This window comes from Salmo trutta, chromosome 36 (genome assembly GCF_901001165.1).
Source record: "Salmo trutta chromosome 36, fSalTru1.1, whole genome shotgun sequence".
In the NCBI taxonomy this organism is placed as follows: Eukaryota; Metazoa; Chordata; class Actinopteri; order Salmoniformes; family Salmonidae; genus Salmo; species Salmo trutta.
This window is the reverse complement of record NC_042992.1, coordinates 30867911-30883380: the sequence shown is the minus strand read 5'-3', so window position 1 is coordinate 30883380 and position 15470 is coordinate 30867911. Positions and strand designations below refer to the sequence as shown.

The window sequence follows — 15470 nt, the reverse complement described above, 5'->3', positions numbered from 1 at the left end:
TCTTGCCATAATATGGACTTGGTCTTTTACCAAATAAGGCTATCTTCTGTATACCACCCTGAACTTGTCACAACACAACTGATTGGCTTAAGAAGGAAAGAAATTCTACAAATGAACTTTTAACAAGGCACACCTGTTAATTGAAATGCATTCAAGGTGACTACCTCATGAAGCTGGTTGAGAGAATGCCAAGAGTGTGCAAAGCTGTCATCAAGGTAAAGGTTGGCTACTTTGAAGAATCTAAAATCGAAAATATATTTTAATTTGTTTAACACTTTTTTGGTTACTACAAGATTCCATATGTTTTTTTTCATAGTTGTAATGTCTTCACTATTTTTCTACAATGTAGAAAATAGTAAAAATAAAGAAAAACCCTTGATTGAGTAGGTGTGTCCAAACTTTTGACTGGTACTGTATATCAAGTATTTTTATATTCCTTAATATTATCAGATTAAGTGTTTTGTACATATAATTATCAGACTTAAGTTACAAATGCTGGTAAACACTCAAATACATTAAGTTAAAACAAATCATAAAAAGTAATCCACTGTGCCTTCTGTTCTTACCTGCATCCCTCCCCCCACCCTGAAAAATCGCAGCACCCCCAAACTTCTACCCACGACTATGGATCGGCTCCTAAAGTTTCACCCTAGTGGTTGAATTCCTTGGAGTGGTGGGAATGTTTAATATCATTGACCGAGAAACCCATCTCACCCAATCCGTGCAAAACACGGTCTGAGGAGACCAAGGTGATGACGTTCGAGCGAAATGGGAGCAGCACCGGGCTGGTTCTATATAAAGAGAGAAAGTTTCCAAGCAACAACAGAAGCAAGTGCAGCACCCACCCATGAACAGAAGAGTGAGGACCTGAACTGCAAAATAGAGAGGGAGAGAATAATACCAAAGTCACGGATAGTTGCCAAGAGAACTTTGCTGAAGTACGACTTGTTTCGCATCCTCTCAGTTCAAGCGGAAGATTTTCAGCACCATGGACAGCATCAGGATCCGCGCAGTCTTCTACCTGGGCGTCTGTCTGTCTGTCTTCAGTGTTGATTGCCAGAAGCAGATGTCACCCGATAACAGACTCTCTTCACAAGAGGAACAATTTCCACTGGTATATGTCACCAGAAATTTGGTGTGTCAAATTTACTCATTTACTTATTGTTCTGTCCTTTTTGAGGATTTTAGGATAAAACTGTTTGTTTCGACTCAAACCGATCCAGAACTTGTTCAAGTATTTATTTATGTTGTACCATCAACTGATGTGTAACTATTCTGTGATGGAGATGGAGGATAGTCAACGTTTACCTCATGTATTCAAATTAGCTATGTAAGATATCTATTATGTACAGTAGACATTTGCGCACATTCTTGCCCAATGTCAAGTAGCCGATTATATCGTTCCGCCTTCAAGCTAATGGCGAAAAATAGATGCCATGCAATATTTATTTGGGTTGATAGTGAAGATGGTTCTAATAATCTTTATTGGCGACTTTTTTCAGGCTGATGCGCTCGAGGGGCTTCTGGAAGGCGGGCAGCAAGACAACATGATAGGTCTATCAGTGGAGAAGAAAGCAAGTCTCATTCCACGGGTAAGTCAATTAAGTCAAGAATAACCTAAGTTATTTTACATCTACCTTACATATCTCAGTTCCAAAACGCACCTAACGCAAAACCGAATGAGAGCAAAAGGTTGTACGAGAGCCATATATTTGGAGAGCCAGCAGAGCCTACGGTGCTGTCGGAAGTTGTCTGTTACATTGAAGGTGCTTTTATTTGGGAACAGAAATGTGCAAGTAGGACCTAACGAATTTTGCTACACTCTCTCTCCTCTCATATTTACAGTGTGATGTTGGAGAGCGGTGCGCCATGAAGCACGGGCCGCGCATCGGAAGGCTTTGTGACTGTCTGCGAGGCACCGCATGCAACACTTTCTTCCTGCGTTGTTACTGACCCCGTCACAGACCTATCCCCGGTCACAGACCTATCGCCTCAGGCGCACAACATTTCCGAGACCCAGGCTTGTGATGCGCCCATGCACCTATTCCGTTACCAATGTAAATGTCAGTCTGCATGTATGACTGTCTTGAATTCCTTTGTCTTCTGGAAGTATAAACAAATGTATTTATTTTCGTTTAATAAAACACCTTCATAAAGCTCCATGCATCCTCTTGCATTGTAGACAAGCCCTTTCTGATGTGTCATTAAATCAAAAGTTCACTTCTTATTTTCCTATTGCATTTGTAGCCCTACAGCTGCCATTCAATCAGTTTATTTAGGTTATACTCCAAATGTGTTGCTTATAATGACATTGAAAGTCGAAAAATTTGATGAAGTTGCACACATCAGAAATGCTATCTAAAATGACGTTTTCATTAAAACACGTTGTCCGAATTTTTCTCACATTTTAGTTCATTGATAAAAGACCAAGGTGATAAACTTCACGTTGAGGTAATTTTACATTATTAATGCAATAGGCCTTAATCTTGCCGAGTGATCCAGTTACTGCTGTCTTGCTGCAGATGTCTTCGCTCCATAATGACTATGCATATGACTAATTGTGCTGCCATCATTAAGACTTTCCAACCAAATATGAATCAAGCTCTCAAGATTTGAGTTGACCTGGATGGACAAGTGGTGATCTTTAATACCAGACGGATTTGGAGCCTGACTCCGTAAATGGTTAAGGAGGCGGGTGTACATAACACAAAATCTATGATGCACTTTTCTATCACATCTTAGATCACACTGTCTGACCTTTTCGCTGAGATCATACGAATAATGCGTGCGATATGAAGATGAGAAGGCTTTTTTTTAAAATACAGATTTCAGATATTAAAGGACCAGGGCAGTCAAAAGCGTGCTTGACCTGTATTTTATATATATTTCCACACTATGTTGGAATAATACTGTGACATTTTTAAGATTGTGATAATGTCCTTTTAGTCTAAGAGCTGGTGGTAAATTAGGGGACAGATCAATAAGAAACTCTGGATAAGAGCGTCTGCTAAATGACTTAAATGTAATGTAAATGTAAACAGAATCCTAAACCTCTCTGCCAATGACAGCTAGTTTTCCCCTCCCCGCTCAGACCACTTCCACACAGTGCTAGCAAAATTCTTGCTCTTTGCTAAGCTATTTTTGTTTCTTTTTGACCATTTTAATTGAAAACAATTACAGAAACCAGGTTTCCATCCATCCTTTTTATGCGAGTAAAGTACTGTGCCTTCAGAAAGTATTCATATCCTTTGACTTATTCAACATTTTGTTGTTTTACAGCTTTCAAAATTGATTTATTTCCTCAACCATCTACACACAATACCCCATAATGACAAAATGAAAACATGTTTTTAGACATTTTTGCAAATGTATTGAAAATGAAATACAGAAACATCTAATTTACATGAAGTGCCAGTAAAAAGTTTGCACACGCCTACTCATTCAAGGGGTTTTCTTTATTTTTACTATTTTCTACATTGTAGAATAATAGTGAAGACATCAAAACTATGAAATAACACATATGGAATCACGTAGTAACCAAAAAAGTGTTAAACAACACAAACTATATTTTATATTTGAGATTCTTCAAAGTAGCCACCCTTTGTCTTGATGACAGCCCTTTGCTATGACACTCCAAATTGGAGTTCAGGTGCATCCAATTTCCTTTGATCATCCTTGAGATGTCACTACAACTTTATTAGAGTTCTCCTGTGGCCAATTCAATTGTTTGGGCATGATTTAGAAAGAAACACACTGGTCTATATAAGGTCCCACAGTTGACAGTGCATGTCAGAGCAGAAACTATACCAATAAGTCCAAGGAACTGTCCATAGAGCTCTGAGATAGAGTTGTGATGAGACATACTGTATATCTGGGGAAGGGTATAAAAGTGTTTAATGTTTCCAAGAGCACAGTGGTCTACATCATTGGGAAATGTAAAAAAAATATGGAACTACCCAGAATCTGCCTAGAGCTGGCTGTCCGACCAAATTGAGTCCTTCCTGAATATGTACATGTAAGTATATGGATGAGCAATGGCCGAGTGGCATAGGCAATAGGTGGTATAAAATACAGTATATACTGTACATGTGATATGAGTAATGTAAGACATGTAAACTTTATTAAAGTGGCATTATTTCGAGTGTCATTGTATAAAGTGACTAGTGATCAATTTATTAAAGTGGCCAGTGATTGGGTCTCCATTTAGGCAGCAGCCTCTCTGAGTTAGTGATTGCTGTTTAGCAGTCTGATGACCTTGAGATAGAAGCTGTTTTTCAGTCTCTCGGTCCCAGCTTTGATGCACCTGTACTGACCTCGCCTTCTGGATGGTAGTGGTGTGAATAGGCAGCGGCTCGGGTGGTTGATGTCCTTGATCTTTTTGACCTTCCTGTGACATCGGGTGTTGTAGGTGTCATGGGGGGCAGGTAGTTTGCCCCCGGTGATGTGTTGTGCAGACCGCACCACCCATTGGAGAGCCTTAAGATTGAGGGCGGTGCAGTTGCCGTACCAGGCTGTGATACAGCCCGTCAGTATGCTCTCGATTGTGCATCTGTAAAAGCCTGTCAGGGTTTTTGGTGACAAGCCAAATTTCTTCAGCCTCCTGATGTTGAAGAGGCGCTGTTGCACCTTCTTCACCACGCTGTCTGTGTGGGTGGACCATTTCAGTTTCTCTGTGATGTGTACGCCGAGGAACTTAACTTTCCACCTTCTCCGCTACTGTCCCGTCGATGTGGATAGGGGGCTGCTCCCTCTGCTGTTTTCTGAAGTCCATGACCATCTCCTTTGTTTTGTTGACGTTGAGTGAGAGGTTATTTTCCTGACACCACACTCCGAGTGCCCTCACCTCCTCCCTGTTGGCTGTCTCGTCGTTGTTGGTAATCAAGCCCACTACTGTTGTGTCATCTGCAAACTTGATGAATGAGTTGGAGGCGTGCATGGCCAAAGCGGGCAAAGAAGGTGTTTAGTTTGTCTGGAAGCGTGATGTCGGTGTCCTTTACGTGGCTGGATTTATTTTTGTAGTCTGTGATTTCCTGTAGACCCTGCCAAATACGTCTCGTGTCTGAGCCGTTGAATTGCAACTCCACCTTGTCCCTGTACTGGTATTTCGCTTGTTTGATTGCCTTGCGGAGGGAATAACTACACTGTTAATATTCAGACATATTCCCAGACCTCTTTCCATGGTTAAATGCGGTGGATCGAGCTTTCAGTTTTGAGCAAATGCCGCCATCCATCCACGGTTTCTGGTTAGGGTAGGTTTTAATAGTCACAGTGGATACAACATCTCCAATTAAATTCTTTATAAACGCACTCACCGAGTCAGCACATTGGTCGATGTTGTTCTCAGAGGCTGACCGGAACATATTCCAGTCCGTGTGATCAAAACAATCTTGAGGCGTGGCTTCCGATTGGTCGGACCAGAGTTGAATGGTTCTCGTCACTGGTACATCCTGTTTGAGTTTCTGCCTATAAGATGGAAGGAGCAAGATGGCATCGTGGTCAGATTTGCAGAAGGGAGGGCGGGGGAGGGCCTTGCATGCATCAGGGAAGTTAGAGTAGCAGTGGTCGAGGGTATTGCGCATGCGCATAGTGCAATCAATATGCTGCTCAAATTTACGTAGCCTTGTTCTCAAATTTGCTTTGTTAAAATCTCCAGTTACAATAAATGCAGCCTCAGAATGTATGGTTTCCAGTTTGCATATAGTCCAGTGAATTTCTTTGATGGCCGTCTTGGTGTCTGCTTGAGGGGGAATGTACACAGCTGTGACTATAACTGACGAGAATTCTCTTGGTAGGTAGAATGGCCGACATTTGATTGTAAGGAATTCTAGATCGGGTGAGCAGAAGGATTTGAGTTCCTGTATGTTGTTATGATTACACAATGAGTCGTTAATCTTAAAGCATACACCCCCGCCCTTCCTCTTCCCAGAGAGATGCTTATCTATGTTGGCGCGATGCATGGAGAAGCCTGGTGGCTGGACCGATTCCGACAACATATCCCGAGAGCCATGTTTCCGTGAAACAGAGAATGTTAAAATCTTTAATGTCTCTCTGGAAGGCAATCCTTGCTCGAATTTCGTCTACCTTGTTCTCAAGAGACTGGACATTGGCTAGTAGTATACTCGGAGCGGTGGGCGATGTGCACGTCTACGGAGCCTGTCCAGAAGACCGCTCCGTCTGTCCCTTCTGCAGCGTCGTTGTTTTGGGTCGACTACTGGAATTCGATCCATTGTCCTGGGTGGTGGTCCAAACAGAGGAGCCGCTTCAGGAAAGTCGTATTCCTGGTCGTAATGTTGGTAAATTGACATTGTTCTTATATCCAATAGTTCTTCCTGACTGTATATAATAAGACTTAAGATTTCCTGGGGTAACAATGTTAGAAATAACAAGTCGAAGTGAGGCGACCATCTCTGTCAGCGCCATCTAACTGTAAATATGGAAGTAAACTTAGAGGAGTCTCTTGATGATATGGTGTGTGGTCCCTCCCACTATGACTCGGAAAAGCATGCAGTTTTTTAGGCTACAAATTAAATAAATGATAATGAACTTCACAGTTTGATGAAAGTGCATGGTGATGAGCTTGATGCTCCTTTCCAATAAATATCGAGGGTCTTCTTCTGGTGACATAATGATCGATGCTTGGCTGCCATTTGACAAATTATAAGACCCTCGATATTTAATCTCATTATGTAATAGGTTATACCCGCATTGTATCTGCAAGCTGTTGGCTAGATCGCACGTGCCAAGACCAGAGTGGGCACATTCACTATATAATGCCACATTTTTTGGTGCCGAAACCATCAGTAGAGTTGACAATGCAATGGGAATTTAACTGCAACATTTATTTTCATGTACACTATGTCATAACGCTTTTATCTGCAACAAGTCAATTTGATAGAAACACATGCGGTGGGAAAATGCACATATTGTTTCATGCAGATGTTTTAAACATTCGCAAGAATATTGAATCGGTAGCCAATTGGAGGGAAACCTGGCTAATACGGTTGTTACCCAGAAATAATTTGGTATTGAGATAAAAACGGCTGCATTGGACCTTTAAGACAATTATCAGACATGTACATGAAGGCGCTGTAGATTAACTAAAGGAAATTGTGTGATAGGCTAATAGGCAATGTTTGCTCTGTCTTGTGGATATAGTCTACACCGTGGTTGGTTATTTTGAGCTAAACGCCAAGGCCTACAGCTTGTGTCAACCTGTCAAAGTGTAATTTGCAACGGAAGTCATGTGATCATTAAACCCGTTTAGAAAAGGAAAGATTACCGTGCATGTATTAGAGTGTTTGCGCACACTGGGCAGTGTGCTTGTTAAAGAGGCTCGGCTATAGCGTCTGCTATTGACGTCGAGACAAACTATTGTTTGTGGACATCGGAGTCAAACGACCCATTAGTTGACCTGAAATGCGCACAGCACCTTGGAGAGCTCTTGCGCGTAGTGAATCACTCGGCCGCGTGGCGCGTACAGATCAGCAGCGCTATGACGAATGTCACGGTGCTGTTTCTGCTGATGTGTTGCGTTCTATGTGTGCACTTTCTGTCTGTCGGAGTAGAGGCAAGATTACCAGACGTTCCGTCGTTGGAAACACGAGACTCACGCAAGCATAAACAGGTGAGTTTGGTTAGATATCCTGGCTATGATTTAAACAGCATAGTAATTTAATATAAGGCTAACTTTATTATATGAATCAATTCAGTCTAATGAACATAATTGTTTAATGTTACTATGGACTATGATGATTAGGGCTTTGGCCTCGGCCCCAATATAGCCAAGTCATTTTCACTTTTCTATTCTAGTTGGGTGTCCCTGTCCATGATAGGGGGCAGCTTCAGAGGGAAATATCTTCCTCAGTTTTGAGGAACAAGTTCAACCGCCTTCCTGGAGTATGTCAACGTCTACGCAGAAGGAGAATAACAATTCTGGTACATTATTGGCTGTAACTAACCACCATTTTTTTATGCTTCCTAGAGCTGCTTTTCTGTTGAGCTGATTTGTCAAAAATGCAGTTGGACAATATATTTTTAGTAGTTGGCCCTTTTCCTAATTTTAGTATTTTATAAACCATGGGCCTAATCAAAACCCATTTAGCTTTGATTGAGTAGGGCCCCAAGTTACTCTAGTTAGCCTTCAGTTTGATTGTGGTACCAGTGCGACATCTAGTGGTTCATTGGAAACCCCCACCAACTTCACAGTGCCCTTGTTTGGCATCGGTGCAATCTAGCACACACAAATCAACAATGGAATCAATTTTGTCATGTACTTTTCTTTCAGTGCAATTCCAACGTGGGCAAGTACTGTTCGGTCAGAGAAGGAGCTCAACATGGCCACATTTGCCGCTGTCCAAGAGCATCAAAGTGTAAATACTTCTTTCTGAGGAGTCTGTAGAGCTCAATCTAGATTGCCTTTGTCTGTTGTGCTGTTTGTCTCCCGTCAAACTGTTTTGACTACGAAATAAATGCACATTTTCAAGAGAAAAATATAATGAACACTTTCCCAGTACGTCACAAATTGTGTCTTTTGATATGAATACAGTAGTCCAAGTTGACTCTGGGAATCTTCTTTTTCATATTTTATGATCAACTTGTATCTTACATCCCTGAAAAGTTTGTCTATTTAAGATAACACATTATTGCACGTCATAACCATGTCACAACAGCTGACAGCCTGTCATAATAGGGTCGTAACACTGTCATGACACATTTAGTCCTGTTGTGACATATATTGCATTACTTTATGACTGGTTATGACACCAACATATGTGTCAAATCCCACAAAAAAAAAACTACCACGGTAGTTACTTTATGGCTGGTTATGACACCTACATAAGTTTCAAAACCCACCATTACACCATAGTCTACTTGTCAACAGTATGTTATAACATTTTCTGAAATGTACCAAATTAAATTATCATTGTAATTGCACACACATTGATGTCAGACATGCACCTACCCCAATGCTCTGTTGCTGATGACTGGGATGAATGCAGGAGCAGACTTCAGGAGCAGGACAAGACACTTTTTTTTTTACATAAGGGCATGTACATGAGAGGCCCATCTGGCTTACAGTAGTGTTAAGAACTTAACCCGTACGGCAATTTCATTGGTCTAAATAAATGCTTCATTCCGCCAAAAAACTGAGCACATCACAGAATGTGTTTTTTTGGAGAAAAAAAATTGAAAGCGGGAAAAATCCATATATTAGCCGCGTCATTGTTTAAGCCGCGATGTTCAAAGCGTGGGAAAAAAGTTGCGGTTTATAGTCCGGAAATTACGGTACTTTTTACCTGACACCAAAAAGTAGTCATTACATTTTGAATGCTCAGGCAGGAGAGAATTATGGTCCAATTCACACACCTATCAATATAACACATTGCCATTCCTACAGCCTCCGATCTGGCGGACTCACGAAACACAAATACTACATTCGTAAATGGTCTGAGTGTTGGAATGTGCCCGTCTGTCCGTAAAGGGAAAAAAAGGAGGGAAAAAAAATTGTGCCATTAGCTTAATTTGAGGAAACGGATGTATAGCATTTACTTTATACTTTTAAAGTATTTTCTTAGTCCAAGTAAAGTCACACAGGATGGTCATAACGCTTCATGACAGTGTCATAAAGTGTATTATCTGCAAGTTATTTCAAACAAGAAAAAAAACATGACTAAAGAATTCATTACAATAAAAACAAAGGACTTAAACTTTCAAACGAAATACATTCTTGGCGGGAAAAAAACAAATATTTGAATAAATGTGGGTTGACACTTGTGTCATAACTAGCCATGCAATATGTCACAACAGGTGTAAATGTGTTATTACCATATAACCGTGTCATAACGTGTTACATCACTGGGTGTCAAGTGTTACCCTATTTAATTACAACAAATACCCAGATTAAGTGTTTTCCAATTTTTCATTTATTCTTGCACAATTCAACTCAGAGCTGCTGAGGCTGGAAAACACGTCACATAATTCCTAAAAATACATTATTTACAGTTGAAATGTAAAACCATGAAAATACTGACAATCACTAAGTTCAGAGACCAATGTTACTAGGAGCCTACTAGGGGAGTCGAAAAAAAGTGAGTCTCCATCAGCGGAAATGCAACTAAGTTTTTAAATGAATGAAAACAGAAAAAAATATGTGCAGTGTGTCGTTTGTGTGTATTGGATAACGCTATACCCTATCAAAAAGTAGTCAAATGTCAGTGTTTACATTCAGAACCATGCCTGGAATCTCCAAACACACAAGATTTCACCTTTCACAACCTAGTGATTATAGACTTTTGGCAGAACACCAATACTGAACCTTGGAAATATGAATCCCACGGAGGTGAAAACAGCACTGCAGCATGAAACTCATACAACAGTACACAGTAACACTGCAACACTCCTCCCCCTATAAGACAGATTCTAGATCCACTTGAGTCACAGACCTAGTTATTAGGCCATGTTTCCAAGTCAGACAGGACATTTGACACTAGATTACATTATTGGTTCTCTCAGAGAACAGAAGCATTTGCCAGAAACTTCTCTGGCATTTGTCAGACAATTCTGTATATTCAACACAGGTTTCAATCCACTTTTTAAACCCCACTTTTTAAACCCCCCCCAAAAAATGGCAAAGAAATGTATGTGGCTTGAACTAATCCATCAGTTGTCTGCTACTTAGAATGCAGACAGTTCCCGTTCATCACTTTGTCTAGATCAAACTACTGCAAGTTGCCGGCTCAGAAGAGCCATTCCCTTTAGGGATATTCATTCCATTGACAAAACGCCAGACACTGTTCATTTGTGCTTTGGCGGGTTAAAATTAGGGCTGGAGTTTCACTGTCAATCTTGATTTTATAAGCTTGTTACTGTCAGGCCTAATTTCTTCAACAACCCCCCCCCCCAAAAAAAGTTAAACCGTTTTCCAGTCAGTCTGGCCCATTGGACATGACGTTCTCCAGACCCCCATGCTGTTGAAATGAAGCGGCTGTGGTAATTCTTAACAGTTTGAAATGTTGAGATGAGCCACCATGGTGAGTTCTACTAGTCTCTTCACTCCGGTGTACTGTGCTAGATGGACTCGATCTGCCTGCGGACTTTCTCGGAGGCAAGCCGGTCCAGCGAACGTTGCCTAGCGACCACTATGAGTGCAAACAGTATGGTGAGGCCCAACATGGCTCCTTCAAACTTCCAGAAAAGGTGTTCCTCCATCAGGGTAGAGCGGCAGCTACGAGCAGAAGGGAAACAAGCGTATGCATTATGGAAAGCTTGGCAGAATCGTTTTTATCATGTGTAAAAACAAATTACAAAAATCTTTATTCAACCTTAAAAATCAGTCTGTGCAGTAGTCTAACATTTGAGTTTGTCTCCTGTAATCTGTTAGGAAAAAGCGCTTCATAGTGTTTTCTTAAGATCAGTTATCTATTTAGTCTGGTTAATGACATCCAATTCACACGAGATGTGGGTCCAACCTGTGAAATCAAGAGACAGCTCGGCATCACAAGATCACAACGAAATGTCAATAGAAGCTATAGGTGTGGGGACTCACCTCTTGTACTCGTCTTTATTAGACTTGGTACAGTTGATCCTCTCCACGTATCCCGTCTGAATACATGCTGCCCACGACTTCTAGGGGAAGGACAGGATGGTTAAGGGCGCCTAGTCTACAAACTGTCGAAAATGATGTATCAGACACAGAAAACAATGTTTTCATGACAGTAATGTGTTGGTGGAAGGTGCAAGGGAATTCAGTGGGTTTACACTGGATATACAAGCCCAACAGAAAAGTTGGAGAGAGGGTTTGTGTTTAGCTTGGAAGTGTCCTAAACCAGGTTGCAATACCAGACTGTGTTTTTCTCTTTCACTGGGCTAGCTTAAACCTGCCTACTTTAAAATCAGATAAGAATATCTCTATTCTCTATAGCTTACAGTTAAAAGGGCTTGTTGCAGCTTGAAGTCCACTGCCATAAGCAACCACTTGGACTGTGGGGTAGCATAAAACACGACTACCTTAATAGCATACATTGAATATACTGCATTCATCTTTAAAGGAGAGATATTCACATCTCCCAATAATAAGCTGTCTATTAACCAGAGAACTATTGGCGGAAGAAAGGAAATGTAAAGAGAAGTGTGGGGAGGGAGATGGACAAAGAGAGAGATCTCACCGACTGGAAAGTGTTGCACCGGGAGCATTCCACTGCAACCACAAACTCCTCCATCTGCCAACAGGGGGTGGTTACCGGCCTGGCCACTAAAACACAGGAGAAACACAATGCCTTGAATCAGTATCTGAAAAGGACTGGGAATAGTTTTGACAGAAATTATGCTGAATGACATGACCAGTGACACACTTTTGTTTATACCCCTGACACGAGTGAAGTAAACTGGAGCTTCTATCAGCCCCACACACAAACCTGTGCTTCTCTGTGAAATGTGTTGCTAACTTGCTATACAAACAAATGATGTATGAGCAGTCACTGGCATGTGTTTGCAGCACCACATCAATCCTGTACTCAAGTTCTCCAACTCATTCTTATCAAATACTGATAAAAAGTATAGCAAAGTATAGCACCTGTGGTCTTCTCCTCACTCAGCAGAGCTGCACCAAACACTCTGAAAGAGACAGTAATGAGGGTTAAGGTCTGAAGCAACGCCGAGCATAAAGCATTATCAGCAAGAAGGATGACACCAGTACACTCACCTGAGAGACACCAAAATCCAGAAGAGTGCATGCAAGGCCAGGATTCTGGGCCTCAAGCACGACATGGGGATTCTGCAATCGCTCTCCATCCTCCCCATGCAGGTGCGTGTGGTGTGCGCCACAATTACAACCAAGGCCTGAAGCTTGTCATCGTGGAATTACTCTCTATGGTCCAAAATGGCTTAAACCTGTTACACAATCAAACCACTACCATAATAAGAGACTGAAACATTGGGCAACGGGGAATGCCCATGTTCAACAACAAAACATCCATTTAGCCGATGTAAAATTAGCAACCACTAAGACACTGTTAAGCAGAGGTCAAAGAAGCTTATCTAGATGCCACTGTTAATCGCATTAACGTTACATGTCCAATTGAAGCATGATGGTTCAAGTTCAACTGTGTTTTCCTCCCTAGCCTAGAGCTGGACCTCATACGCGGTCTTCCAGTCATTTAAACTACTCCCCCCAACAGATACGCCGTAGGTTGACTGTGGACACCTACCTATGTGGGCAGGGTCTGCTGAACAAGGCATTACGCTAACTAGCGAAATATCTGTAACTGACTTCATGATGAACACACTTATCCGGCCATTTCTCTCTGTTCACTCATCAGTGAATGAGACAATGCAGCAAACCTTCCACCAGTCAACTGGACTTCAACCTTTATCTCATCTTTCCATTAGTAATATTAGGTCATTGCTGTCTAAACATATTAACAAAGCAGACAATGCGGGTCGCTTTTAGGGAGTGTAGTTGCTAACTAGCTAGCAACAGTTCTAAATCAAAGTTATGGAACTTAACTAGCTAACGTTAACTGTTAGCTAGTTAAAGGTATCTTAAGTAATAGGTTAGTTTGATATCGTGCCACTAATCATTGATAATAGCTACTATAGCAAGTAAAGTAGCACTATCATAGCTTGGTTTAGGCACTAACTAACAAGCAAGTTAGCTACATGACATACAAAGCAACATGATTAACAACCGGCTATTTTGTTCCCAGTAGAGCCGCTAGTCTCGTTAGCCTAGAGGGGGTTAAGGTTTACTAGCTAACGTTAACATAGCGAGAAGATGGCTAACGTTAGTAGCATAACTTAGTCGCCAGAATCCATTCTGATTAGCATGCTGAAAGAATTGACCATACAAATGTAATGTTAGATATTATTCGTTGAAAAGCAAACCTTAACAGATGTCCCACAAAGACTTAGTGTGATTTTGTTGTTTTCGTTCAGTCCCTGAATAGACGTTTAGTTAAAGAAGAAGTGGAGAAGTGCACAGCCATTTTGAGTCATGTTGGAAACGCTAATGAATACGTAACGGTACGTCATCAAATGCGTTGCATACTGGTTGCACCGGTGTCATTAGCGACAGCTTCCTCTAGCGCTTGTCTTAGAACGCAAACTCTGGCACACTTGTGACTTGGAAACAATCCTATGTGTTAAACCTATCTGTTCAGGAAAAATGCCGTGTGTCTAGGTCTGCTGATAGTGAAAGAACTGGAAACCAATTTAAATGCAAAATGATGTTGCTCTGAGTCTGGATTACTGAAATGACCAGGGGCCGGTCCACCCAGGTCCACCATGCCCTATTTTGTTTATATTCTACCTGGCTCTGAGAATAGTGCATTGAACTGCTCACAATATACAGATAACACTGCAGCACTCCACCTCCTCCAATGAAAATCCTTATAATTCAACAAAATCGTAGCTCACTGGTCCCAGGTCCTCCCAATTGCCATATTTTTTGTCTCATATGTTGACCTACTACTTTATTTCACTTTTGTTCAAAAGTATATTTTGGGCTTATGTATAATATGGTTCTATAGTATCTAACCTGATATTTGTTCATGTCAGATCAAATCTATGCCTACTTAATTTCCAGTTGACTGTAGCCAATGCATGTCCCCAATACCTGATATTTAGGTGGGTACAGGAGGGTATTGTGTCCCCAATACTGTTATTACAGTATAGATACTGGTAGACCATGGCTGTGTCTATTCATAAACAATGGTAGATACACACTTCTATCATATATTATGATTAGCACCATCATCCCGGCAACACTAGACCCACTCCAATTCGCATACCGCCCCAACAGATCCAAAGATGACGCAATCTCAATCGCACTCCACACTACCCTTTCCCAACTGGACAAAAGGAACACCTACAGTGGCAAGAAAAAGTATGTTTCCCTAGATCTACATCTAGGTCACAACAACAGACAAACACAGTCTGCTTAAACTAATAACACACAAACAATTATACATGTTCATGTCTTTATTGAACACACCGTGTAAACATTCACAGTGCAGGGTGGAAAAATTATGTGAACCCTTGGATTTAATAACTGGTTGACCCTCCTTTGGCAGCAATAACCCCAACCAAATGTTTTCTGTAGTTGTGGATCAGACCTGCACAACAGTCAGGAGGAATTTTGGACCATTCCTCCTTACAAAACTGTTTCAGTTCAGCAATATTCTTGAGATGTCTGGTGTGAACTGCTCTCTTGAGGTCATGCCACAGCATCTCAATCGGGTTGAGGTCAGGACTCTGACTGGGCCACTCCAGAAGGCATATTTTCTTTTGTTGAAGCCATTCTGTTGTTGATTTACTTCTGTGTTTTGGGTCGTTGTCCTGTTGCATCACCCAACTTCTGTTGAGCTTCAATTGGCAGACAGATAGCCTAACATTGTCATGCAAAATGTCTTGATAAACTTGGGAATTCATTTTTCAGTCGATGATAGCAAGCTGTCCAGGCAATGAGGCAGCAA

At 41.3% G+C, this 15470-nt stretch overlaps 3 protein-coding genes across 5 annotated transcripts; 2 read left to right on the top strand and 1 right to left on the bottom strand.

Annotated features, from left to right (window-relative positions):
- The first annotated feature begins 838 nt into the window (after window positions 1-838).
- On the top strand, window positions 839-2139 carry LOC115176223 (cocaine- and amphetamine-regulated transcript protein-like). Of its 2 annotated transcripts, none has more exons than XM_029736089.1 (3): window positions 839-1114; window positions 1503-1592; window positions 1846-2139. In XM_029736089.1, exons 1-3 carry the CDS (start codon window positions 989-991, stop codon window positions 1951-1953), a joined length of 324 nt encoding a protein of 107 aa, XP_029591949.1. In that variant the 5' UTR covers window positions 839-988; the 3' UTR covers window positions 1954-2139. The 2 variants fall into 2 exon arrangements, with proteins under 2 accessions (XP_029591949.1, XP_029591948.1); XM_029736088.1 differs by having other exon boundaries at window positions 839-1135.
- Window positions 2140-7261: 5122 nt separating this feature from the next.
- LOC115176222 (cocaine- and amphetamine-regulated transcript protein) lies at window positions 7262-8509 on the top strand. The gene is made up of 3 exons (XM_029736086.1): window positions 7262-7624; window positions 7810-7935; window positions 8285-8509. The coding sequence occupies exons 1-3, from the start codon at window positions 7493-7495 to the stop codon at window positions 8396-8398; spliced, it is 372 nt and encodes a 123-aa protein (XP_029591946.1). The 5' UTR covers window positions 7262-7492; the 3' UTR covers window positions 8399-8509.
- Window positions 8510-9900: 1391 nt separating this feature from the next.
- Window positions 9901-14016, bottom strand: LOC115175852 (protein JTB). 2 transcript variants are annotated; one of them, XM_029735411.1, is made up of 6 exons: window positions 13882-14016; window positions 12701-12888; window positions 12572-12612; window positions 12165-12250; window positions 11546-11625; window positions 9901-11224 (listed from the first exon to the last, which is right to left on the bottom strand). In XM_029735411.1, the coding sequence occupies exons 2-6, from the start codon at window positions 12796-12798 to the stop codon at window positions 11068-11070; spliced, it is 462 nt and encodes a 153-aa protein (XP_029591271.1). In that variant the 5' UTR covers window positions 12799-12888; window positions 13882-14016; the 3' UTR covers window positions 9901-11067. The 2 variants fall into 2 exon arrangements, with proteins under 2 accessions (XP_029591271.1, XP_029591272.1); XM_029735412.1 differs by having other exon boundaries at window positions 11546-11622.
- Between the last annotated feature and the right edge of the window lie 1454 nt (window positions 14017-15470).